General features: G+C 40.9%; 1 protein-coding gene and 1 long non-coding RNA gene across 10 annotated transcripts in view; one reads left to right on the plus strand and one right to left on the minus strand.

The window, feature by feature from the left end:
• Positions 1-1,108: 1,108 nt before the first annotated feature.
• The window catches only part of Lim3 (Lim3 homeobox protein), a 165,198-nt gene continuing 138,969 nt past the window's right edge, over positions 1,109-27,337 (minus strand). For 5 of the 9 annotated variants that reach the window (XM_071676442.1, XM_071676441.1, XM_071676437.1 and 2 more), the window contains exons 6-8: positions 8,037-8,174; positions 7,228-7,353; positions 1,109-5,160 (exon numbers count right to left, since the gene is read on the minus strand). In XM_071676442.1, the coding sequence (XP_071532543.1) occupies positions 4,970-5,160; positions 7,228-7,353; positions 8,037-8,174 (455 nt within the window). In that variant the 3' untranslated portion in view covers positions 1,109-4,969. Of the gene's footprint in view, positions 5,161-6,734; positions 6,838-7,227; positions 7,354-8,036; positions 8,175-27,337 lie in introns of all 9 variants that reach the window. The other 4 variants (XR_011714428.1, XR_011714427.1, XM_071676439.1 and 1 more) reach the window with 4 other exon arrangements.
• The window catches only part of LOC139756731 (uncharacterized), a 59,895-nt gene continuing 42,222 nt past the window's right edge, over positions 9,665-27,337 (plus strand). Inside the window, exon 1 of the long non-coding RNA XR_011714429.1 lies at positions 9,665-10,032. This is a non-coding gene — a long non-coding RNA (uncharacterized lncRNA). The remainder of the gene's footprint in view (positions 10,033-27,337) is intronic.

The raw sequence follows: 27,337 nt of genomic DNA on the forward strand, positions 1-27,337 counted from the left end.
GGCCTGGGAAGTGAGTCAGGTGTTGTTTGCCAATGATACAGCTCTAGTGGCTGATTATTATGAGAAACTGCAGAGGTTGGTGACTGAGTTTGAAAAAGTATGTGAGAGGAGAATGTTGAGAGTAAATGTGAATAAGAGCAAGGTTATTAGGTTCAGTAGAGCTGAGGGATAAGTTAATTGGGATGTAAGTTTGATTGGGGAAAAGTTGGAGGAAGTGAAGTGTTTTAGATATCTGGGAGTGGACTTAGCAGCGGATGGAACCATGGAAGCAGAAGTGTCACAGGATGGGGGAGGGGGCAAAGATTCTGGGAGCAATGAAGAATGTGTGGAAAGAGAGAACATTATCTGAGAGAGCAAAATTGGGTATGTTTGAAGGAATAGTAGTTCCAACAATGTTGTATGGTTGCGAGGCATGGGCCATAGATGGGGTTGTACAGAGGAGGTTGGATGTGTTGGAAATGAAATGTTTGAGGACAATATGTGGTGTGAGGTGGTTTGATCGAGTAATGTAAGGGTAAGAGAGATGTGTGGAAATAAAGAGTATAGTTGAGAGAGCAGAAGAGGGTGTGTTGAAATGGTTTGGACATAAGGAGAGAATTAGTGAGGAAAGATTGACAAAGAGGATGTATGTGTTACAGGTGGAGGGAACGAGGAGAAGTGGGAGACCAAGTTGGAGGTGGAAGGCTGGTGTGGGTATGTGAGTGAATGTGTCTTTCATATTCTGTTTCCTGGAGCTACCTCACAAACGTAGGAAATGGCGATTAAGTATGAAAAATATATGTATATATGTATTAGCTGCTGTGGAAGAATTTGAAGTACATATGCCATATATATTAATTAGATTGTGGAATAGTGGGAAGAAAAAGCAAATTTAAAAATTCAGTAATTTTGAATGCAAAGTTGATAGTTTCTTTTTTCTGTGTGTATATACTCTTTTCACTGTATATTCCTAAACTAAGGTACTAACGAGTCAGTTAAACCTTAAATGTGGTATATTGGTGGCAGAGACAGTTCAGGTAAATACTCATGGCTATTTTCAAACGAACAATTTTGTGTGAGTTTTCATTTGAAAAGGCTTCTCATAAATTAGGATATTGAAAGGGCTGCATACATAAATTCATTTATTATACATTTCTTATGGTTCCAGCTGGAAGGTTTTCTTTCTTAGGTTCCAGCCAGCCAGAAGTAAGTCAAGATGAACATACAGCAAACATCCATAATGTCAGTAGAGAGCAACTCAGTACAGATACAAATAATATATATATTTATATATATCTATGTATATATGATTACCACATCTGCCTCTGCTTCAGCACACTGAATACTCCCTTATCTAGCTTTGCTTTCTCACAACACCAACAACAAAATCATAAGTGCTATCATTGAGCGAAATAATAATTTATTTTGTGCAGCACAAAATGTCTTAAACATGTAGATGAATGATTGTTAGTGAAGGAACATACTATAAGTAGTTCTCTGTTTGTAGGGTAGAGGGAGTAACCAGAGTCAGTAGGAATCATTTGTATGGTAGACTGGGAAAAGTGTTCCACAAAGATTTTGAAATGCACTGTCACAAGATGGCATATTTAATTTTGTTTACTGGATCATTTAAAGATTCTTCTTAAAACCTCTCATCATCAGAAGTAGGTGGACTAGTAATTAGTATTGTCATTTAGTAAACCTTTTGTGCATTAAGTGCCTATGAATACCAACAACTTATCATAGGTACCGCACAGGATATAGTTGTGATAAGTCAATTAATACACCCTCAAGAAAGAGTATTAACACTTTTTTCCAGGTGACCACACTTGGATGCCTTTAATGACAGTTTTGAAATTGTACCATTGAAAAGGCCATGTTTACATAAGGTAGAATAATCATGAGTGTCTAAATGAATACGTTACCATTGGGCTAAACAGAAAATGGTAATTGATCATGAAAAAGTTTGAAAAGGATTTTAATAACAGTGAACAAATACTCCTTTGAAAACAGAACATGATCAGCTTTAAATTGATTTTGGAAAATGGTATGTGTTGTTCAGGGTTTTGTATATTTATCTGAAGATTTAGAATAGATAAAATATATGACATTAAAACTACATGAATAATGATTACTTGCGTTTTCTGTATTTTAAAAAATACATTTATAACAAGGGGAATATTAACTTCCCTGCCTGTTTAAATGATTTTTAATGCTATAAAATATATCTGTAATACTCAGTTGTAATAAAAACTATATTTTCTTGCTTATGTCAACGTGGCCAAAGTTAGAAATTTAAAATAAGAAAAACATCAAGTTGTCATGACATACATTGGACACATACATGTCTACATAGCAGATACACAGTTCCCAGTGATATTAAAACTTGAGACTTATGTATAAATGACACTGAAATAAGATACTACACTGATTGTTAAGTCATTCAGAAATGTCTGTTTCATATTAATGTAATTTTCACTATTAATAACAAACAGACTTATGAGTATTATCATCCAGCTTCACGCATACATGCCCTATAACTGTATTTACAAAACTGATGTTGAAGGATAAGCAAATAAAGGGGAATTGTACTAAGAGTTCTGCATAAATAAAACATGGAAATGGAGATGCTGTGATAACAGAACGTGATCAAAGGATCAGTCGCATGGAGTCCGAATCCCCCTTCAAATTTATATCACTGGCTATCTAAAGATAGGTGCTTCATATTAATTGTTGAGATTAAGATGAAATGGTGCAATTTGTAACTATCTTCCAATCAGGTACACAATCAACAGATCTTTGTATATGCCCATTGCTAAAAATATTTTGTATAACTCTTACAGAGAATGAAACAAATGTTTCCCCTTTACAGAAAATGAGGGATTTCCTTGAATGTCACAAAAGAAAGAAACATTTCACTTGGTTAGTTTTGTGATAAATGAAAATAAGACCCAACATATGGAATCTTTACTTTAAAATCATATGATATGCTTCAATATCATACATGATGAATCTTTGGTATATTGAAAATCATTGGGGAAGCAATACACAGGTCTTACTTAACCAGTTACATTCATATTCCACACATAATGCAGAGATTTTCTTTATTTACAAATCCTTTCTAATCCACAACAGTGGCAAACAGTTCTCTACTTTTCCTTAAAAGAGATTATTCAATTCATATATACATTTAAAACTTCAGTGAAAGGACAAACACAGATTAGCTACATAAAAAATATCCTTTCATCAGAACACCTGCCATTGTCCTTTGTGACTAAGTTTTATCTACGTATTGACCATCACATTTTAAGTATATATACATCATCAGGTCTGGTCACTGATTAGGGAGAGACATTCACTGAAGACTTTGGGTTTCTGGCAGAAGAATTTGATTCTTGTGGTGATGTCCCTTCTCAGTCCTTAGAATTTCAAAATTTATGTTCCAGTTGTAATTTACAGTTGCACCACTTGTTGCCTGGCATTCATCACATGCACCAGATGGCTTTATCATCTAATACAATTGGCAGTGGTACTTGCTTTTCACTTCACTTACAAGCCCAGTGAGTGTGCTGAACACTGGAGGGGGACATCATATAACCTGGCGACCATGTACCCCACAAAATAAATGTTGCAGATAATATACTATTTTGGACAATATGCTTGCCCATTGAAACCTAAGGATAAAGGCCAGAAACAAACCCTGGAGACTTTTCACTACCTATATACCCGTTAATGCTGTTTACCCACACGTAACATACACTTAGAACTAAAATTATCTCTGTTTAAAATCGATTTACTCTGATGTATGTATCCAAGGTAATTCCCTCAGATGTAAAAATCACACTTCATGACATTTTCATGATATTTTACATACATTAATGTATTTTCATTAATGTTAATGAAGCACTTTCAGTAAAAATGGCAGTGGGAATAACTCGAATGTCAACTGATCACTAAATCTTTTTAAAGATGTATAGCGAGATAACTTCATTCTTAGAATTAGATGGCTTCAAACTGCTGTCTTTACTAGTCTATTACCCTGTACATGATTCCAACATCCATATTATGTCATCTCTTGCTGTGTCAAAGCTATCCACTGGAAGCAGTTATGATCTTGTACAATATATGAAACTTGTTTTCCTAATTTCATTCATATGCATAATGAGCAAATATTGCTGGATATTATTTTGATTACATACTCTCACTTATATCCTAAGAAAAGACTAAAACAATACAATACCTATTTTTTTTTAATTTGGTGGCTTTGTACTGGTACAACAGTTTTTGGAGGAAAATTCCAAATAAATGACTAGGATCATAAAGGATTCTTTGGTGTGTTGTCTTTGGTTGGAAAGTTACGAAAAAGTATCAAAATATCCCTAAAGAGTGCGTGAAGATGTTCCACCATGTCATCTCGTGATATGAGAGTACTTAACAAGAATGTAATAATGCCCTGTGCCATTACTGGTTTGGTTAATAACAGTATATAATAAAGACTGAAAAAATATGTGAGAAGCCTTTTCCCAGCATGTATTACTGATGAAAAGTTAATTCTTGGAATGTACAATAGTAATTTTGAAAATATTAAAAACCACGTAGACATTGTTTTGTGTATGCCAACATGACTGTGCCATATCTAAGATCATAATGTACAATTTATTTTTAGATATTCACTAGCCCTGCAACATCTGAATGATATTAGCAGATCAATAACATGTGTTGGTGATTTTTGAAAAAAAGTGACATGAGGCTGATGCCTTTTTTCTTGCTTTCTAGGGCAATGCCTGTCCCATGTTCCATATGACCTACAGGTGGTTTTGTGGCATGCTGAAACATTTTTATTCAGTAATGAGAGTTAAAACAGCATGACTACTGAAGCCACTTTATGAAAATATTTGTGAAAATTAATATTGTGTGTGGGTAGCATTGAGCATAAGCATAAGTTCCAGGGTAAGCAGGTATGAGTACTGTGAATGGGTGTCGGGACTTGTTAATATTGAGGATGATGGTCCTGCTGCATATCCCCAAGCCAAGAGTCTGGGGATGGTGGAAACTCTGGATAACTGGGGTTGGATCCATTAGAGCTGAGGTCACTGGCTGGGCCACCTGCCATCACACTAACTCCACCACTAGCTGCTGCTGCCGCTGCTGCTGCTGCTGCTGCCGCCGCTGCTGCTGCTGCTGATGGTGAATGAACAATAATTTGTAAGGAGTAAACAAAACACCAAAATACATTAGTTATAAGATAATCTTTCATAAATGGTATTGGGAGGTATTAGGAGACCAATGTTTTATCTCTTAAATATTCTGTTATTATTATCATTATACAACCCCAGAACCCCTAATTCAGGGGCTCTGTGGCTTCAAGACTGCACTTCTCTCATTAGTAGGGACGAGATGAACTCCTTTTAAATGGTAAGTTCTTTGATGAGTCTGTGTTCTCTATTATCAACTGACAATGATACGACCTTGCTGAAGGTGACTCCACTTGTGGTGTAACCTCAAGCTTGTATATAATCACTCAAACCACCATCCTGTATATCAGAACAATGCATACATTGTGCAGGAACTTAGATATACAATTATAGCTTTATCATTTAGATACTGTAAATATATGTCTTTCGACATGGGTGAAATATTTTATCAGTCACAAAATATGCTATCAAGCTTCTAGTACAGTACTGTAAATTAACCAGAATGTGCTCATAACTCAAATGGATTATCGACAGAGAATGCACAGCATGGATTAAGAAACAACTTCTTTTGAATAAACTGATTTTGTTAAAGACAAAAGTAAAATTGTGCTATTCAATGAAACTAACAATACAAATTTTAACTTTACAGAGAATTACCTTGGTACTATTTGGTTCCAAGGAAAAGATAAAACTCCTCATCATGTCTTCTCATTATATCATTACTTTTTACATTGCATAGTATTGTGAGAACCAGGGCATATGAAGCAGTCAAGGTAAACCATGGAATAGTTTGTATGGATTTATGCATCAGGGGCCATTGTTCATTTGTCCCTGACACTACCTTGCAATTAGGTGTAAAAAAGAAAATCAGAAGATTCTTACAATATAACCGCATTCAAGATGACCTGCTCCTATACACTGTGGAAATATATTACACTACAAGGTCGTAGTCATTAGTGCAAGTATGAACAGAATAATTCTTCTCTTCTTTTAATATATACTGTAGTATCTTATCAGAAAAGGAAAACAATTTCATTACAGTGCTGTGATCAAGGAGATGAATGAAAATTGCTAAATTTTGATGACTACTTCCAACACTTTGAAGTCACATGTGCTTCCTTGCACCAATTTGTATTCCACCTAATTAAGTAATTTAGACCTTAACACCTTTACACATGTGATTTGGAATGAAATGCTTTTAAACATCAGAAATGAAAGTAATCATTATTAGGTAACTCTGCTCATATATGAATTGAAGTATGAAAGAATTGATAAAAATTTTCAAGAAGCAAATTCAGGACTAAAGACAGAATGAATGTTATATTATGCTTCAGTCTAAATATCTGTGTGAATTACTACAATTTTGTAATGTATTCTGTAACTGCTTCCAGAGCGATGATATGATATGTAGCATGGTGTGGTATGTTAATTTGGGATTTTGTAAAAATAAATGCTACTTTAGCTGACAGCTTTAAGGAAATTTTGGAACAAATCTTACAATGTAGAAAATTTTTCCCCCTTCTGGAAATTCATTCTAATTCAATTTATACACAGACAAACCTCACTAATGTGATATTGGCATATTCAGTTATGAATGCTCTGGCCCAATATGCCAGGTTGAAGTGGGCCAGATGAACAGGATAGGGGCCACCCTTCAGTCAACCTTAAAGAAAGAGAGAGAGGGAAGGGGGATATTTTCCAGACCAGCCTGAGCATTTAGGATGGGGACAAAACAGGGTCATAACTTTAGAAAAATAAATGGAAAGGTTTCAAAGCCCAGTGATTTCTAAGTACTGCAGGAGACATGTTTTGATATATGTACGATATTTAATTCTAAGACTTGCAAAATTTATTGAATAAATTAAGAAAGGTACTACAAGGCAGATGTAATATGATTTGCCATAGGCAGTTACTGCTTTGCTTAACCAGTATGATCACTGAGTCAGTGACACTATATCATATTAGCAAGGTCTGCCTGTACAGTATGTGCAAATAAACAGACATATATCAGAATTTTTTTTTTTTGTAGTAATGAATGCCAAACTGAACTTACTCATGGGTGTTTGGTAAGGTGGTAAAGGCTCCGAGTATGGGAAGGGAGCAGCCATGGGGTGTGGAGGTACTGGGGCACTAGGAGAGTGGCCACCTCCTCCTGCCATGTATGGCGGTGTGCCAGCTCCTGCAAAGGTAAGAAAGTAAAATCTAGTGTTTCACAAGATATATGGACCTACAGGTTGTATGCAGCTGCAAAATATGCAGTTTTCTATCAAGTAGGATGATGGATGTAAACTCACTTATGCAAGTTTAGATGACTGGACATAAAGCTATGAACATTTCTCGATTACTGAATGTAGGGACAAGTTCTTTAGGAGTTGAAAAATATGGAAAAGATTTATTAGAGGGTTCTAATGGATTGTGGTGAGGAAAATAGAAAAAGAAAAGGAAAGGAGGAGGATAGATGGGTTCTAGGCCTTAACGTACATGTTCCAAAGCCAAACAAGTAAGATATGGAAGGTCTACATTATGTATCAGGTAATGTGAGAAGGATTTGTGTACACGTATTGTTACTCCCAACTTATAAGAAATATAGAAAAAATATCATTTGAAAGATGAATATTATTTGAAAAATTGTGTACTATCATTATACACTGATAGATTTTTTGTATCAATAAAAAATGCTGAATAACTTTGAAGACTTTCATAAAAGGGAAGAAAACACCGAAATTAACATTCCACTTTAACATTTCCTCGATTGTATATACGGTTGAATGTAATGGCAATCAACATCTAGAGGTTATTTAGCCTATATCAGTACCACTTGTCTAAACACATTACAGGAATTCCGACTTCTTGACCACTAACCATGGATGAAGGGGTGGTGAGGTGGGCCAGGGTGAGGAGGTCCAAGATGCGGGCTCATGGCAGTCTGGCCAGGCTCAAGGTCCAAAGGTGGCCCCGGAGTACGGTAGCCATCAGACATCTCGATGATCATGTCATCATCTGCAGGACAAAAGGAAACAACAGTAGCATTAAGGTAATCAACACAATATGGCGTCTTTTTCATGCTGTGTTCTTGTTATTTGGGTGTGAACATACTGTGGTACATGCTACCTGAAAGGCTTACAGTGGACTTAATGATATCTCCAAGTACGATGTAGTTAGCCATACAGGTGTATTCAGCAGTTCATGCTTACATATACTAGAACTGTGCATAAAGATAGGGGGGAGAAAAATATATCCCAGCCTATCATTCTTTCCCCGAAAACTTCGTTTTTTTTTTTTCTCTCTAGCATTTCTAGGAAGACTCATTTACTAATTGAATATCCGAGTACAATGAGGAACTTTGGGGTTAGCAAGTATTTGGGGAGACCAAATCTAAAGTTTTTGGTCGATTTTCGTCCTAAACATTCTCAAGAATGACATAGCGAACAGTAAAAAAATTACAAGTTACCCCTCCACTCCCAGCAAAACCTGATATAACCATTTCTACCAATATCATCCGGTTTTGTTCAATATTACCCAATCCTTCCCAACAATGTGTATGCGTTTGAAGCATGAGTTCGTCCTATGTGGTCGCTGGCTGTTGCGTGACATACCGACACCAAAAAATTGATACATAATTTGCATAATGCTGTGTCTGGAACCGGTACAGGACCTCGAGTGCTCCCGGTCTGGGAACCGGTTGAGATATAAGTTACGAGACCCCACGAAGCTCGATTAAGTTAGATCCTAAGTTAAATTGTAGATTAAAGTAGGTCTCCCACGCCAGATGTATAATATAGCGTATGTTTTAATGGCTAATGTATCACAAAATGTACTTTTCTATAAGATAATCTAAAATCCGTAAGGGTCTTTGCAACTTCCAAATTCACATTTTCAAACGTGCCATTTTTACATGATTCCCAGATGAACTTTACGAATAAAACGAAAATCATTTAGAGGTTATTTCTTTTTAAAGTATTGACTGATATCAATTTTCAGGGAATGATAAGGCAGCATTATTTTTTTTTCCACCAAAAACAGTGTCTCAACTCACCTTTATTGAAAAGTAAATAAAGCAATTGACTAAAAAATAAAGCTATGGATAAAAACAAGAGAGAGAAAGACAGAGAGAGGTGACATGTTTTAGTACAGTCATTAGTGGTTTACGGTTTGTTAAAGACCTGCACACTTTCCCTTTCTATTTGTGAACCATTACTAACTTTGGGATAAATTTGGGGAGGTCTTACATTGATAGTACTCATATAGTTCAAGTAATACAAGGATTAGGAGATAGGAAAATATATAAAAAAAAAGTGATAATTCAGTCTTACGTTAGCAACATTTAACAATAGAATAAGTGTTGGGCATTTAAAAACGGAAAGACAATAAAGATTAAAGTTGACACACGTTACATGCGAAACCTTCACAGACTACATGACTAAGACCGTATTGCATAGTCCAATAAAGATCAAAATATATATTCTTAACCAATTTGCCTTATTATATATATATATATATATATATATATATATATATATATATATATATAATTTGAGACATTTAAAAATATAAATTGCCTTAGGCCTGTTACCTTTCCAACACTATGACTTCATGAAACTTAAGTTAACGGCCGCTAGACCTGAACGAAGGTCAAGTTTGACTGTAAAGTTAATATTTATTCGTATTATCAGTGTTGTGTGTGCAGTGATCGTGGTCAAACGTGGGTACAGTGGTGTAGGATGAGTTTGGGAATACCTTCGTGTACCGTTTTGAGGAAAATATACGTACAGAGAGTAATAACAACATCCTGGTAAAGGATTGGAAGCTGGTGATTGAGGTCGACTAGGAGTACAGTAGACGAGTCTTTCCCATCCAGGTAAGTTTACTGCTGGGTTTCAGTCACTTGATTTTCTTGCAGTATGTTTATATGAAAACTGTAACACTTCACATCAACAGCAATACCATGATAATGAGTAAAGGCCATTCGTTTCAACATAATTTTCGTTGCAGTTGTGATAGGATAAAGTTTGCAAATTTCAATCATCCAAAAATTTCGGATTTCTCATCAGTTCTAAATATCACCCGATAACTTCAAAATTAAACTTAATTGGCGGTGATAATGATATACCATGATAATTAAGGGCTGTTTTGTTATGTTAATTGATGAATTAAGCTTAATTGGTGGTGATAATGATATACCATGATAATTAAGGGCTGTTTTGTTATGTTGATTGATGAATTAAGCTTAATTGGTGGTGATAATGATATACCATGATCACTAAGGGCTGTTTTGTTATGTTAATTGATGCTGTAAGGTCGAACGAAGGATTTTGAACAGCTAAAGTGTTAGGAAAGTTAAAGTTACGTGGGAATATCCCACATTAACCCATCTGACACGCATTAAAATTGGTTATCTTTGATACATTATTTATGAATAAATGGTTTCCCGGATGATGAGGTTGGATGAACATGTCAAATCTGGTTTGACCTAGAACGAGTTTGAGAAAATTTCATGTAGTTCTCGTAGTTATACGTATAAACTTGTAGTCCCAAAATGTGGGAATCAGATAGTAATAGATAAATATTAGTGTAGCTAAACAACTTAGAGAAAAGTAGCATGACTTAACAGCCATGTTTAACCGGAAGTAACTCGCATGACCCAAGAGCCTTGTTTGACCTTGGTTTTGCCTTCTTTAACTTATGGCATATGAAATAATACGGAAAACATACGTTTAGCTACGGAAGACTGTCTTATGATTGACAGTTTTGATAAGTTTCCATCACTGGTTGGACGAGGCGTTTTCGTCGTCTGAGTTAAAAAGCCTTTTGAATGTTGAACACTATAGTGTTGGCGTCTTAACAAGTCGTTTTGAGCATTATACATCCAGAGGAGGTTTGTGGATTAGTTTGCCGACGTGTTGAAAGAAATGCTTTATTATAGAATTTTAGAATACATCAAAGTATTTTTTTTTTCTAGTTCCACTTGTGTTATGTAACGTTACCAGCGTACAAAAGATCGTAGAATAGATTCGGAAATTATGAAAAGAATGAATGTCCTGTGACATATTTAAAACTGGGACTCGCTTGGATAGATAGGCACGTTATCTCGGGTAAAAAAGATAGTGTAGATAGTATGCAGGGTCGAGCCAGTCCAGTATCTTTGTAACTGAATACAAAACGAAGTGTGAAATAATTTTGAATGGAACTGAACATAATTCAAGTGACCAGAATATAAGAACGTACGCCAGGAGCACTTGTACGCAACGTGAGGTCATAACAAAGTGGTTTTTCTTTCTTTTTTATTCATCCATTGGCATGGAAAACAGATAAGATTTTTCGATTTGTATGAAGAGTGGAGAGAGAAAATAAGGAAAACCGATTTGAATCGTCATGTTGATACCGCATTCAGAATACGCTGTATGACTTTACGTCCGCTTTTCATTAATTATATGTTGTAATGTGAAGAGAATGAATGACGACATAAAACGTGTTTAATTTTCTGTGAAAGTGCCGGATGTTAATCACCCCCCCCCCCCCCCCCGAAGATCGCTTGAGGTGAAATACTGCGGAATAAATGCTTTTGAAATTTTTCCACGTTGAGCGAAAATTATGATGCGAAATGTAAATAGCGGAGAATGCTGATTGTATGCATGTGCGAGAGATTAAATTACGTTCGCAGCCACGTCAACCTAAGCTTTTGCTCAGAGACCACATTAAGGTAATTTGGTTGTCCGCGTCCGTTTGTCAGATGTGAAAAAAAAAATATATAATCTAAATACGAGAGTTAAAAAGCGTGAAATTGTGGGGGGGTCAAAGGAAGGTCAGCTGCTCTGTCATGGCTGACGACGAGGGTGGCAGCGAGCGGAGGGGCTGTGTGTGTGTGTGTGTGTGTGGCTCAAGCTGACATCATCTCGCAGGGAAAGGCTAGGTAATATCCTCCTAACAACAGCTCTAATCTCACCCCACTCTCTGGGGAGCCTCGCAAGCATAATTCATATTAACCACTACGATATAATTGCTCCATCCCGCGTTGATCCAGTTCCATTAGTCTGGGGGTACGCCAGCTTGATCTGTGGATGATCACAAGTGAGAAATCATGGGAAGACGCCCAGTCGTCCACACCACAAAAACATTTTGCTTGAAATACAACTTCCACGCCTTTAGCAGTAACGTACGTCCAGTTATATATATATATATATATATATATATATATATATATATATATATATATATATATATATATATATATATATATATATATATATTATCCCTGGGGATAGGGGAGAAAGAATACTTCCCACGTATTCCCTGCGTGTCGTAGAAGGCGACTAAAAGGGAAGGGAGCGGGGGGCCGGAAATCCTCCCCTCTCATTTTTTTATTTTAATTTTCCAAAAGAAGGAACAGAGAAGGGGGCCAGGTGAGGGTATTCCCTCAAAGGCCCAGTCCTCTGTTCTTAACGCTACCTCGCTATCGCGGGAAATGGCGAATAGTATGAAAAAAAAAAAAAAAAATATATATATATATATATGCCACCTGCTAGGCTATAATAGCCTAGCGATAGACTTCTGCCAGATAGAGGTCCCGGGTTCGATCATGGCTGTTGGTGGTTTGTATATGGAAGTGCGCGTTCCTATGTATATATATATATATATATATATATATATATATATATATATATATATATATATATATAGTGAAGAGCGTTACAAGCAATGATCAACCACCCTAAACTGTGGGTTGAACGCGCCCCGCAGAACAAGGTGCGGTTATCGACGTAGCCTAGCCATTTTACTCCTCACTGTGATCATTACGACAGTTGTCCGGCACGCGACAGGTAAACGCTTCCATTCGACCCTTTTTCCGCTCCATTCAGCTGCCTCAGGGGCGCGAGGTTCCGCTGTGACGAGTTGTCAATATTGGCAGCGCACGCGAGAGTTGCACACCTGGTCTAGGGGTCAGGTCAGGTCACACCGGCAGCTGGCCGGGGGGGTCAGAGTTGCACGGAGGGGGAAAACAGGCGAGGGATCGATTTGTGGCGGTGGGCGATGCTGATGTCTGTGGGATGTGGGAGGGAGGGAAGGGCTGCTGCTTTGATGGTAATCACGTGATTAAATAATATAGTTTATTCACCTAAAAGTTTACGGACCTTATTATCATTATTATTATTATTATTATTATTATTATCATTATTATTATTATTATTATTATTGTTGTTGTTGTTATTATCATCATAATCATTATTATTATTATTATTGTTATTATTATTATTATCATCATCATCATCATAATCATCATTATTATTATTATTATAATTATTATTATTATTATTATTATTATTATCATCATTAACGGTAGCGGTAATGTTAAAGTTAATAAATGTAATTATTTTTAAAAGAATCTTTCGATAAGTAAGCAATTTTGAAAAGGGAGAAGAATTGTCAATGTTTACTTTATAAGAATGATTTGATCTATCATTACGTCATTGGGATGTGTGCCTAAATCTGTATCCCATATTCGGGACAGTAAGCAGACTGTATCGGTGCCAAGCGTACATGGAGCAGTATCCAGAATTGGAAAGAAACTTTTTTTTTTTTTTATAGTTTACATGTATTTACTGGGAGTGGGGAGTCTTGTAGTTACTTAGTGGTATGCGTAGAGTTTTGAAGTTATGTACTGGGAAGTGGGCGTTCAGTATAGTTTAGTAGGGAGTGAAGTGTCCCTTTGTTACGAAGAAGGAAGTGGGGAGTTCAGTACTTAATGGGGAGAAGTGGGCAATTCAGTAGTTACTCGGTGGTCATTAGAGGGTTTAGTTACATCAATCATGTAATTGGTTGTGGGAAAGTTGTTAGTCACTGTATGTGTCAATAGTTAGACCTTCATTTTAATTAAATATTTGTTTGCTCAACGGCCGAGAAAGTAATTAGCCCAGAATTAGTGACAGAGGCAGTTCGTTAGGGGCCCAGGACCACAACAGTTGTCGCTGCCTTAAACGTCGTGTGATTGGCCCGGAAATCAAAGGCTGATGTTAGGAGCCGTGTGATTGGTTGGTGTTTTGGGCGGGTCAGAATAACGGCCAACAACACCATTGAACTTGAGATTGTCGCGTTGGATGTAAACAAAGGAATTTTCTGCAATGAAAACGGATGGGGGGTGGGGGGTTGGAAACTGACTTTCCAGATATTGTTGGAGCTTCTTGTATTTTAGTGTAGTTCCTAATACCTTCCTGGCGATGGAGTTTGTTGTGTTTGAGCTGGGTTCCGTATGCCATACTCTATTTGAAATCATTTTATTATTCTTTTTTATCTTTTAAAATATCATCTACTTCTCTAGTTTGAGTTTACTATATCTAGAACTAGTTTTCCTTTACTTCACTAGACATTTGGAGTCTGGTAGTACAGTGGTGTAATAAGCAGCTCTTGGTTGACCCAGAAACACCACAGGTCATATGGGGGATGATGACCTAGGTGAGTACGGCAGTTCCAAATCCCCTTTGGCTTGACCCCTTCGATCAATCCAGGTCAGGTGGACCTGACCTGGATGATGATGGTGTAAGTCATGTTAGAGACGTGTAGTCTCGCATAATCCGGTAATGGCCGGTATAAACCTCACCAGGCATAAATTGTGGATTTTCCTTCCCCACCGCGGGGGAAAAAAAGGAGGGGGGAGTAATTTCTGTGTCTTGACCGCTCGACTAAGCTATGAAAATATGAGTCTTTCTCATGCCGGTGTGTGTGTGTGTGTGTGTGTGTGTGTGTGTGTGTGTGTGTGTGTGTGTGTGTTCGAACTGCAGCTAAATCCTACACAGATACATCAAGCAAATTGGTGACAAAATATTCTATAGAACTTACCTGCTATATGTATATTTTTTTTTCTTCTAGCAAATGGAAGCTTAAAGGAGAATGGATGTGTATGAGTTATGACCATTTTTATACAGACGTAGATGAACGATATGAGGATGGTCAATAAGAAAAATAATGAAATAAACAAGCGCAGGAATGTTGTTAAAGTACGAATATATCATCTTGAATGCGTATTATATCCTGTATTATGAAGACACACACACACACGCACACACACACACACACACACACACATACACACACACACACACACACACACACACACACACACACACACACACACACACACACATTGCTTAGGATGTTATGTATATTTGATTATTTTCTAATATAAATAAAGACATACTGAAAGACCACCACCATGTTCCAGTCTTTCTCTATGTAACGTTGTATCTTCTGTATGTACCGCTGTATCTTCTGTATGTACCACTGTATCTTCTATATGTCCCACTGTATCTTCTATATGTCCCACTGTATCTTCTATATGTACCGCTGTATCTTCTGTATGTACCGCTGTATCTTCTGTATGTACCGCTGTATCTTCTGTATGTACCGCTGTATCTTCCATATGTCCCACTGTATCTTCTATATGTACCGTTTATTTTCTCGTCTTGTGTTTCATATCCATCTGCTCAACATCATTTTTCCTTGATTCTGGTGTTCCCCCCCCCCCCCCTTTAAGGAAACCTTGTCTTTATTATGTGTTTGCTGACATGAACAGCTGTCCATGGTATTCCCCTTTCGTTACCCCGGCACAGACCTACATAACGAGTCTCATACGTTCTGCGCATGTGTACCATAATTCACGTTGGTTGTAGATATGATTTTTGATGATTCATGATTTCATTGTTGACGAGTCAGTGTATTGAGACCTTAATTCGATTGTCTCAAACACTGGTGGTATGTTAGGTCGAGGCTACAGTAGTTTAACGTTTTTAAGCACGACGGTACGACCGATCCTCGAGCACGACGGTACGACCGACCCTCGAGCACGACGGTACGACCTTCGAGCACCATGGCACGACCCCTGGGTATGACGACCTGACCTCCATCCTGGCCCTTGAGGGGTCAGTTTGAAAGGTTTACATCATCGTACCGTCGTGCACCCTCTGGTTCTGCAGCTGTACCGTCGTGCCCAAGGCATGTACCGTTGTGCTTTTAACAGCCGTCCCGTCGTTCTGTTGTCGTGCTCACGGGTCGTGTCGTCGTGCCCACGGGTCGTAAACGACGTGCTCGGGGTCGCGTTGGGGAGGATTAAGAAGACATTATAGCTGAGCGGGGAAACTTGAAACACCAGGGCGAAATCACTGCGGCGAAAGTACATAGGTGGTGGAGGGACGCCACTGAAAGTAGATAGGTGGTGGAGGGACGCCACTGAAAGTAACAGCTGGTCCGTCTTCCTCCCTCCGCCCCTGCGGGTACTCCATCCCTGTGAACTTGACTCGGATATTGAGCGCCGTTCGACCTCCCTGCCTTCCCGACCCCAAATTTTATCCTTTCCCCCTAACCTCCAGCCAACTGATCGCCCAGTCTACCCCTCACCCACCCCACACCCTACCTCTGGTGGGTGGTGAATCAGCACCATATGCGTGGAGCGCCTCACCATCATCACCATAATCATCAACATATTGTTCGCCCTCACGCATTCCCGCCATTAAAATCTGGCGCACCTAAATTACGCCACCAGACTTGAACGCTCCCTCACCTCCTCCTCCTCCTCCCCCTACCCCCTTCCCCACTCCCCCTTTTTTCCCCCTTGACACGACGCCCATACGGGTCATATCCTTTGGCCAGATGGCAGGGTTTTCCGCCATAGCGAATGTTTGAGTTGACTTCATCCCTGATGTTGGGTATAATGCGATGCGATGTTGTTTGGGAAGTTGTCTTGGTGTCAACATCATGTATATATATATATATATATATATATATATATATATATATATATATATATATATATATATATATATATATATATATATAAACCTTATAGACCTACTGAGGGAAAAAAAATCGATCATTATATCGCTGGCAGATGTGTTTGTGTGTTTCTTCGTTGTTGCCAGATTTCGTGTTAATGTTACATTTGTGTTGCTGGGTTCTGCCGTGGCTGCCGATGTTCTATGGTTGGGAATCGTCTGTATTGCTGCGCGCTCTCGAGGTCCTGTGGTTGTTAGTTGCTGAGGTTGTGTGAGACGTGGTGGTAGGGGCTGTTTGTAACTGCTGGGGCTGTTTATATGACTGAGGCCATGTGTGTTGCTCTGGCTAGGCTGGTGTTGCTGGGGGCTTCGTTTGTGTTGCTGGTGCCTCTTAATTGCTGTGGCAGCTGATGTGTGTGGTCGTAATGGCCTTTGCGTTGCTGTGGATGCTCGTACATTGTGCTTGTGTTGCTGTGGTTGGTTATGGGGTTGTGCTTGTGTTGCTTGTGAGTTGGTGGGGTTGTGTTTGTGTTGTTGTGTTTGTGGGTTGGTGGGGTTGTGTTTGTATTGTGGTTGTGTTTGTGTGTTGGTGTGGTTGTGTTTGTGCTGTTGTAGTTGTATTTGTGGGTTGATGGGGTTGTGTTTGTGTTGTTGTGGTTAGGTTTGTGTGTTGGTGGGGTTGTGTTTGTGTCGCTGTATTGCTTCCCCTTCGTTGATCAGACGTTCGCTTGTTTTGGCTAGAGATAAATATATACCCTCGGATGTTACATATGGAAGTATATATATATATATATATATATATATATATATATATATATATTAAAAGGCAAACGCGGATCGGCAACTCAAAATTACGACTTGGGAGCCGACGAGGCGCGCGCGCCCGCCCGCCCGCCTGTACCTACCCATTACCTGTTTTGTAATGACCTATTTATGCGTAGGGGAAGGGGGGCCGTTTTGCACGGGGGGGACGCCTCATTCCTCTCGTGCATAACACACTGACTCTGGACTGTTTAATAGATGGTTTGTTTACATCCTCACAAAGTGCCTTGCAATTGTCCTCTCTTCCGCCACTGGGCGTTTTGATGGCGCGTTATTTACACTTTACTCTCTCTCTCTCTCTCTCTCTCTCTCTCTCTCTCTCTCTCTCTCCTGCTAACGCAGCTAAGCCTTGAAGCTAAGCTCCCATAGCCCCCCGAGGGGGTAAGGAAGCTTAGCTTCATGTTCGATGTGTTTGTTGCATGCTGTCGGCCTCTCGAATATGTCTGTGTTTACTTAAGGAAATCTTACCATGCATACTCGAATTTAGGTCCTACACACACACACACACACACACACACACACACACACACACACACACACACACACACACACACACACATGGGTTCGTGTAGCCTGATGGTTGTGAGACAGTAGTGGGAGCAGGCCTACGCACGCTTGCATCGTGTCATATTCACAGCGTATTTGATAGCGTTGAACTTCGTCACCCATGTACCTCACCAGGGCTGGAGCCTCTCTGGGCCTGTGTGTGTGTGTGTGTGTGTGTGTGTGTGTAACTAATTCTTTTCATTATCTAAATTACTGCTCTTTCCAGTCACTCGTCCCCGTCCTAATATATTCCTCTCTCTCTCTCTCTCTCTCTCTCTCTCTCTCTCTCTCTCTCTCTCTCTCTCTCTCTCTCTCTCTCTCTCTCTACCCCGACCCGCTTCAAGCTATAAAAAGGCAATCGCTTAATTGCTCTCACACTGAGTCAGTGAGTGTAGGGATCCGTGTTCACATTTTCTATGTATGTATATATCACGGCTGCCCCTTTACCGTAGTGTACTAACTGCCCTCGATCAGACCCCATCGTCTCTTCTCTACGGCAAATGTTTAGAGTAACTATTGACGCTTGAAAATCCCTTAACTATACCGCAAGTACCACAACAACAACAACAACAACAACAACAACAACAACAACAAAAAACGTAGTTTTAGGCACAGAAAATGAAAAAAAAAGAGAAATATCAGATACAGAATATTCATTTCCGCGAACGACGTAATGACATGGAAATATAGAACCTCATCAAGTTACATGATATTGACTGTATCTCTTTAAGGATTTTGCATGATGTAAGTCGGCAAATAGCGTTTCCAGACACACACCGACCTTGCCAAAACTTTATGAGATGGGGAAATTCGCCATAAGACTAGAAACATGCAAAAGTATATATTTATTTTTTGAGGTGAGAAAATGCTTTCAAAAAGCTATCGACAAGGTGCCCTTTTAAAAGACGGCTAATAAAAATCAAATCTTATGGTATAAGAAATCGATTGTGAGCGTGGATAGCCGCGGACTGGCTCACATAGATTGTAAATCTTTCGTGGTGTTAAATAAGGGTAATAACGTCTGACTGGTTGAACGTGACAAGTGAGGTACCCCAGGGCTCAGTTCTAGGACCATTACTTTCCATTTTCTGTATCAGTGACCTGGAAACAGGACTTCCTCACCAGTAGAATTTAAAAGTCTTCAGATGACACATAATTAGGAAATACAGGCCAGTCAGTCACGACATGCTTAAGTATTCAACGTGAAGTGAACTTCAAGTAGACAGAGGCGAAAAAGTAATGCATTCTGGCAATGATAATATCACTCATTATTATTAAACGCTCGGTAGATCATTATTATTAAACGCTCGGTAGATCATTATTATTAAACGTTCGGTAGATCATTATTATTAAACGCTCGGTAGATCATTATTATTAAACGCTCGGTAGATTATTATTTTTAAACGCTCGGTAGATCATTATTATTAAACGCTCGGTAGATTATTATTATTAAACGCTCGGTAGATTATTATTATTAAACGCTCGGTAGATCATTATTATTAAACGCTCGGTAGATCATTATTATTAAACGTTCGGTAGATCATTATTATTAAACGCTCGGTAGATCATTATTATTAAACGCTCGGTAGATCATTATTATTAAACGCTCGGTAGATTATTATTTTTAAACGCTCGGTAGATCATTATTATTAAACGCTCGGTAGATTATTATTATTAAACGCTCGGTAGATCATTATTATTAAACGCTCGGTAGATCATTATTATTAAACGTTCGGTAGATCATTATTATTAAACGTTCGGTAGATCATTATTCTTAAACGCACGGTAGATTATTATTATTAAACGTTCGGTAGATCATTATTCTTAAACGCTCGGTAGATCATTATTATTAAACGTTCGGTAGATCATTATTCTTAAACGCACGGTAGATTATTATTATTAAACGTTCGGTAGATCATTATTCTTAAACGCTCGGTAGATCATTATTATTAAACGTTCGGTTGATGATCATTATCATTAAACGCTCGGTAGATCATTATTATTAAACGCTCGGTAGATCATTGTTAAAAGTGAGAGATGAGACTGGGCATTGTTTCAGTAGTTAGACATAACTATGAAAGGAACGGTAGAGTATAACATTGTTTTGCACCTCCCTGCCCAGCCGGCACAGGGACTACTGGGGTTTGGTTGAGGCCACCAGGCTCACAGACTGGAGGAAAACTTGAACAAATTCAGAGAAGAACAGCTAAACTGATTCCGTCGCTCAGAGAAGAACAGCTTAACTGATTCCGTCGCTCAGAGAAGAATAGCTAATCCTCACCAAGAAAGACCCGGAGATCTTGAATTATTCTTAGATAGAAAAGGTTCAGACTCGGAAATCTGAGGCAAATTTTCAAATTACAATTTTGCCAACAGAACATATCGGAGTTTCTTCACGTTACGTAAAGAGTTTCAAGAGCCGGGAGCTGTGGTGTGTGATGTCTAAAGGAAGAGGAGGACTGGTAGCAACCTGGGAAAGAGCATTCCTTCTTCTGTAGAAGTACAGGAGGTTGGAACACCTCACCAGCTGATGTCATTTGTGAAGACGGTCATTAACCAGTTATTAAGACAAAGCTGGATGAATAATGACTCGGTGATATCCATTAACCGTTAATCGGTCTGGCTCAAGATGGAAAATGAAAAACAACAATTGATTTTACGGTTAAAAATTTTTTCATCCATTTTCCTTTATAAATTTGAGCGTCCTCCCCGGAGGTGCCCACTTTTACACACACTAGGGAACTTTCCCCTGTTCACACTTTCCTACAGAATGTCCTTGACAGCATACCCGCCCCCCACGATACATAATGTTCCCTCTCAGCCTTTATACCTTGCGGGCTGTTGAGCCGGAGGGAGCGGTGTGTTGGTGAGGTCACTACCCCCCCCCCCCCCCTCCTTTTTACTCTCCCGTCGTTACCACAAGTAAGGTCACCATTTGACCACACTACTGACCGCTCTCCTAGTGTGGATGTTAGCTCTTCGTGGACCTGCAGGTCCCCGTGTTATCTGTCCATCTCATGTAGACTTTGGACCTCCTAAACAGCTGCCTTTAACTCCGCCCGTGCCCTTACCACCTGCCCCTTGCCACACTTACCACCTGCGACACCTGGCTCTTGCCACACCTACCACCTGCACCACCTGCCCCCTGCCACACCACCGCAGTACAATCATCAGTATAGCGTCCTGGGTACGAGGTTCTTCTGTCTCATAATCTTTCTCCCCTTCTCCCCTCCTCCCCACACACCCTCAACTCCCCGCCTTCTGTGTCTCCCTCCCTCGCCTGTCCCCCCTTAACCCGCCTCTCCCCCTACCCTGTCCCCCAACCCACGCCTCCCCACTCCCTAACCCTCGACCCCCACCTCCTCCCACCCCTTCTCTAGTACCATAAAGATGATTCGCTCTTGCTGGAGTCAATTAGTTAATAGGGAGGGTGACGGAGGAGCCTGCAGCCCGCTGGTGTGTGTGCGTGGTTGTGGAGTAGGGTGAGGAGGGGAGGAGGGCTGGCGTGGGGTGAGGAGGGGAGGAGGGCTGGCGTGGGGTGAGGAGGGGAGGAGGGCTGGCGTGGGGTGAGGAGGGGAGGAGGGCTGGCGTGGGGTGAGGGGAGGAGGGCTGGCGCGGGGTGAGGAGGAGAGGGTTGGGATGGGGTGAGGAGGGGAGGTTAGGTCGCCGGGAGGCTGGGGTGAGGGGAGGCTGGGGTGAGGCGAGGGGAGGCCGGGTATGAGGGTAGGGGAAGCAGATAATGGGAGAGGCCGGCAAATGGCACCAGTTGACGTAATGAGATAACTACCTACTGCCTTGTTTGCCATGGACTGTTTTACGACTTTGTTGCCACTCAAGAGCTGAACCCATGTGTGTGTGTGTGTGTGTGTGTGTGTGTGTGTCTGGAGGGTAATTTTCACACTCGTGTGGTCCCCTGTAACTTAACCTTCCTCTCCACAATACGTGATCATTAAGTTCTCAGTAAACATGGCACTGGTTCTCTCGCTCCTTCCTTAATCCACTGAGGACGACTATACGACCCCTTGAGCACGACCTGCCACCCTTGAAAACGACGGTACGACCCCCGAGCACGACTTGCGACCCGTGAAAACGACGGTCCGATCCTTGAGCACGACTTGCGACCTGTGAAAACGACGGTACGACCCCCTGAGCACGATAGTACGACCCTTGATCACATGACGGTACGACCCCTGAGCACGACAGTACGACCCTTGATCACATGACGCTACGGCCCCATGAATACGACTGTACGACTTTCGCTCCGTGGGTCAGGTCGGTAAAGCCGGTCCATTATTGCCAAGGGTCGTACCGTCGTGCGCAGGGGGAGGGGGAGGGGGGGGTGTCAACTTGGCGATACGGATCGGCGTGCCAGAGGACGACATCTGACGGATTCGGTCGTCACCATTAATGTTGTCCTGACGCGTAGCGCCGTCCGCCGCTCTCCGACGCGCGCGTCAAACCCCGGACGTCAGACGGAGCGCCAAACATGGGTTTGTACCCCATCAGAGCGGCCAGACCGTGCGGCCACCATAGGAAAGGCGAAGTTTGGGAAAATAAAAGTATTACGGGCGCGCGCGAGTGCGTGTGTTGAATGCGTCTGTGTGTGTGTGCTTGGAAGTGTGTGTGTGTGTGTGTGTGTGTGTGTGTGAGAGAGAGAGAGAGAGAGAGAGAGAGAGAGAGAGAGAGAGAGAGAGAGAGAGAGAGAGCTAATCTGTTTGTACTGTATGGGGTAGAGAGAGGGTCGTATTTACAGTACGCCCGTAAGGCCCTCCTCATCTCTTGACCATTATCCACTTTCCATTCACCGATTTAAAAACGGTCTGTAGGATGCTGGGCCAACCTTCACGACCTCCATTACTGAGTTTATTCCACTCATCTGCTACTCTTTTTTTTTTTTTTTTTTTTTGCCCGGGAAAAGTATTTTACATATTTTCTAAAAATAAGTTACTTGCTTACCATCGTATATGTTATGGCTTCTGGTAGTTCCTGTCTTCGCATTTTTTCGAAGCCCTGTTCACTGTTGGCGTCATCAGACTGGTTTAAAAACTTTAAAAAGATTTTGATCAAGCTACCCCTTACTCTTTTCTCATCCATGGTTGACAAAAAAAAAAAAAAAATATGGCCTCGAGGCACTCACCGTAACTCAACTGTCTTGATTCTAAAACCATCTTTGTCTCTCTCCTCTGCACCTTCTCTGTTAGCTCTTTGCGCTTTGTTCTAATCTGGGTAAGCAAACTTGAGGAGCATATTGTAGTCATGGCCTAATGCAGGAGGTGGACAGCTGTCTGTATGTTTCCCTGTGGTTGTACTCGGGTGTAATCCTCATATCTGCCAGCAGATAGTGTGTTTCCTCCACCCATCTCCTCAGGTGTCACTGTGGCGGTAGGTGTGGCTGTCCAATGTCGATTCTCGCTTCCCTGTCACACACGAATTCCTACAGTTTATTTCCTACTGGGCGACGCTCGTCACGAACCCTCTTAACTATGTCCAGTCATTACTGTGAATATAGTCAGGTCGAAGGTCGTTAGCCATGTAACAAGACAAGCTTTTGCAAGTTTTTCTGGGTCCTCGACTCGTTTTTTAATTACCCTCTTGATTTCGGCGTCATCTGTAGATTTGGTCATGCATGTTGTCCAGTTCTTGTGGCAAGAACAGCAGTTTCCCCAAGACTTGGCCCTGTGGAACTCCACTGCTAACACCATGACTCTCTTTATTCCTGGCCTAAATCTTTGACCATCCTCTTTGGTGGTATAGTGTCAAAGGCTTTCCGGCAGTCCAGATGTATACACGGGTCTTCCCAACCTTCTCTTATAGCAAGCTAAGAGGGGACTATAAACTCTTTTCCTTGCACTCGTAGCAAGCTAAGAGGGGACTATACCTCTGTTCCTTGCATGAACACTGCCTCTCGCTCAGGTACTTTCTAACTTTGCAGGTAATCCATTTTCTTTCGGATTATCTTCTTTTTTTCGTCATTTTCTACAGCTTCTCGCCAGGGAGCTTGGTCTGCGGCCCAGCGAAGCTGTGGCCTGCCGGGCGCATCTTCGCGTTATCTACTACAGCACGTAAGGTAGAAGCAACGTCAGGACGCGGGGGCTCCATGTGGCTCAGGGTCCTTGACTTGGTATGTTTACGTCGGGAGAAATTCCAGTTGCTTCCATGACCTTCCGTCCCACGTCGTCCCACTGGTTGTCTCAGTAGACATGCCATTGATCTCACTCACTCAACCCACTGAGCACGACTTCCGACCCATGTAGTCCATGATACGACCCCTGAGCACGACTTGCGACCCTTGAAGTCGATGATACGACTTCTGAGCACGACTTGCGACCCTTGAAATCGTTGCTACGACCCCTAAGCACGACTTGCGACCCTTGAAGTCGATGATACGACTTCTGAGCACGACTTGCGACCCTTGAAATCGTTGCTACGACCCCTAAGCACGACTTGCGACCCTTGAAATCCATGGTACGATCCATCCATGAGCACGACTCTACGACTCTCGTCTTTCATGGATATATTATTTTTGAAAACGTGTTTTGTGTGTGTGTGTGTGTGTGTGTGTGTGTGTGTGTGTGTGTGTGTGTGTGTGTGTGTGTGTGTACTACAAGAGTGGAGGGTGAGGGGACAAGACGTATCTGGAGGAGGGGACCATAGTACAAAGGTTACCTGGACAAGGATACTTAAGTACAAGGGATAGCTGGACGAGGGGACGATGAACCTGTAGTCCAAAGGTTAGCTGGACGAGGGGACGGAGCACATGAGTTAGCTGGACGAGGGGACGGAGCACATGAGTTAGCTGGACGAGGGGACGGAGCACATGAGTTAGCTGGACGAGGGGACGGAGCACATGAGTTAGCTGGACGAGGGGACGGAGCACATGAGTTAGCTGGACGAGGGGAAGGAGCACATGAGTTAGCTGGACGAGGGGACGGAGCACATGAGTTAGCTGGACGAGGGGACGAAGCACATGAGTTAGCTGGATGAGGGGACGAAACACGTGAGTTAGCTGGACGAGGGGACGGAGCACATGAGTTAGCTGGACGAGGGGACTGGAGGAGCAGGAGAGAGAGATCGCTCCTCTTCCTTATTGATCACAACGGCGGTTCGTCTCCCCTCGCCTTCTCCTCCCCTCACTCAGGCACCCCCAATAGCCAATCGTAGACGAGAGCCCCCCCATCCTCAGACCCCTCCTCCTAATGCAATAGACCAATCACGCGCCGCTACACCCGTCCAAACCTTTCTTCCAGCCAATGGGAGCTGCCGCGGCGGCGACGCCCATCGCCCCACGTCGCCCGCCCGGCCCCGCCCCGCCCCCGCCATTCGGAGCCACCATGTATGGTGTCGCTCACTTGTCTTTCATTTCTATTCGTCCGGTGATCGACGCGGGGCTGCCAGGCTGGCAACAGCCGTTTGGGTAGTTCTGTTGGAATTCACTCAAGTAGATAGACACTTGGGTCCTGAGTTCATGGCGTAGTAGTGAGCGATGGCAATAGATGGTCATTCAAACACTGTCTCTCTCTCTCTCTCTCTCTCTCTCTCTCTCTCTCTCTCTCTCTCTCTCTCTCTCTCTCTCTATGCTATTATTTTTTGATATCTGGAGGTATATCAGAACTTATGATAAACGAGAAAGACGATAAGCTAAACAAATGATTTAAACGAGGGAAGCTGGTGGTTAACGAAAGTAGAATGGGCCTTAACGATTAACGAAAATCACAGTTGAAGGGATGGACTACTGATATAACCAAACAATTTCAAAAGCAGAAAGTTCCTAATGTTTAACAAAATTAAAACGAGGGAAGTAAAGAGTAACGAAATGTAACATAAACAACTAACGTTATTCGAGGGGAAATATGAAGTGGTTAACGAAGAAAACGGAACCCACGGTAAACAAGAAAGTAATTAACTAGATAATTCAGAGACGTGTCAAAACAAACAAACAAACAAAAAAAAACATCTTCCGACAAAGGAAACATTAACGAACGTAAACAAAACAAAAAAAATTAAGTATAACGAGATGAAGAAGTGAAGTGAAGGAACAGAAATTTAACGCCGCCCCCCCCTCCCTCCCGTGCATATTAGAACACGAGAAGCGGTAAAACATAGCAGGACAGAGATTAGTGTGGTCAGTTCATCAAGTCATTCACACGAATTTATTGATATATTCCTGAGCGAGAAGACATTTTTGCCAGACTGGCCTATGTAGGCATAGCAGGGGTAGGTTTACTAGTCGTACAACATGCAGAAAACGGTAAGAGGGTGGGTTAAGAAAATTCGTCTCCATCAAAAATGGGGTCAGACAAGTGGAAGTTAGCTGACGAAAAATGATAATATATTGATCAACAGAACTAGTTAATTGGCCTTAATTAATTAATGGTTAGGTTTGGTGAGGCCATAATCATCGTAGTAATATTTAATGTTTTTAATGAACTGAAAATAGAATTTTACAGGACGAACTGAAGTAAATTTTTAGTTTCGATCCTTTTTTTTTTTTTTAAATGGAAACGAATATTTCTTGTGTCTAAAAAAAACAACAAGAGGGTCTGTACTTACAGGCATCAAGCTCTGCAGCGCAAGAAAAACAAGAACACGACACATCATCAGTTTCAAAGACATGCAGATTTTTTTTGATTTTTTTTTTAATCCATTAATTTTTTTTTGTTGCCTTGAGAACCACAAGGCCTTCGTGAAACTGACGTGCCAACCCTTGACAACTATATATATATATATATATATATATATATATATATATATATATATATATATATAATATATATATGTATAGCGTCGGGTACAGTGAAATCTCGTTATAAACACAACTCCTTTATCCGGGGGAGACTTCATACATATTGGTTAATAGACAGGAGTATCTATCGACAGAGATAGGCTTATGACAGATATATTTTGAGAGAAAGAGATATATATATTCATATACATATGTCAATATTGTATTAATTTTTTTTATTTTGTTAAATAATAAAAAACTTGCACACGTACACTTTGGAATGAGCAGTGGGTGAACCACGCCAGGTGTGGTAG

Source organism: Panulirus ornatus, chromosome 23 (assembly GCF_036320965.1).
Source record: "Panulirus ornatus isolate Po-2019 chromosome 23, ASM3632096v1, whole genome shotgun sequence".
Taxonomy (NCBI): domain Eukaryota; kingdom Metazoa; phylum Arthropoda; class Malacostraca; order Decapoda; family Palinuridae; genus Panulirus; species Panulirus ornatus.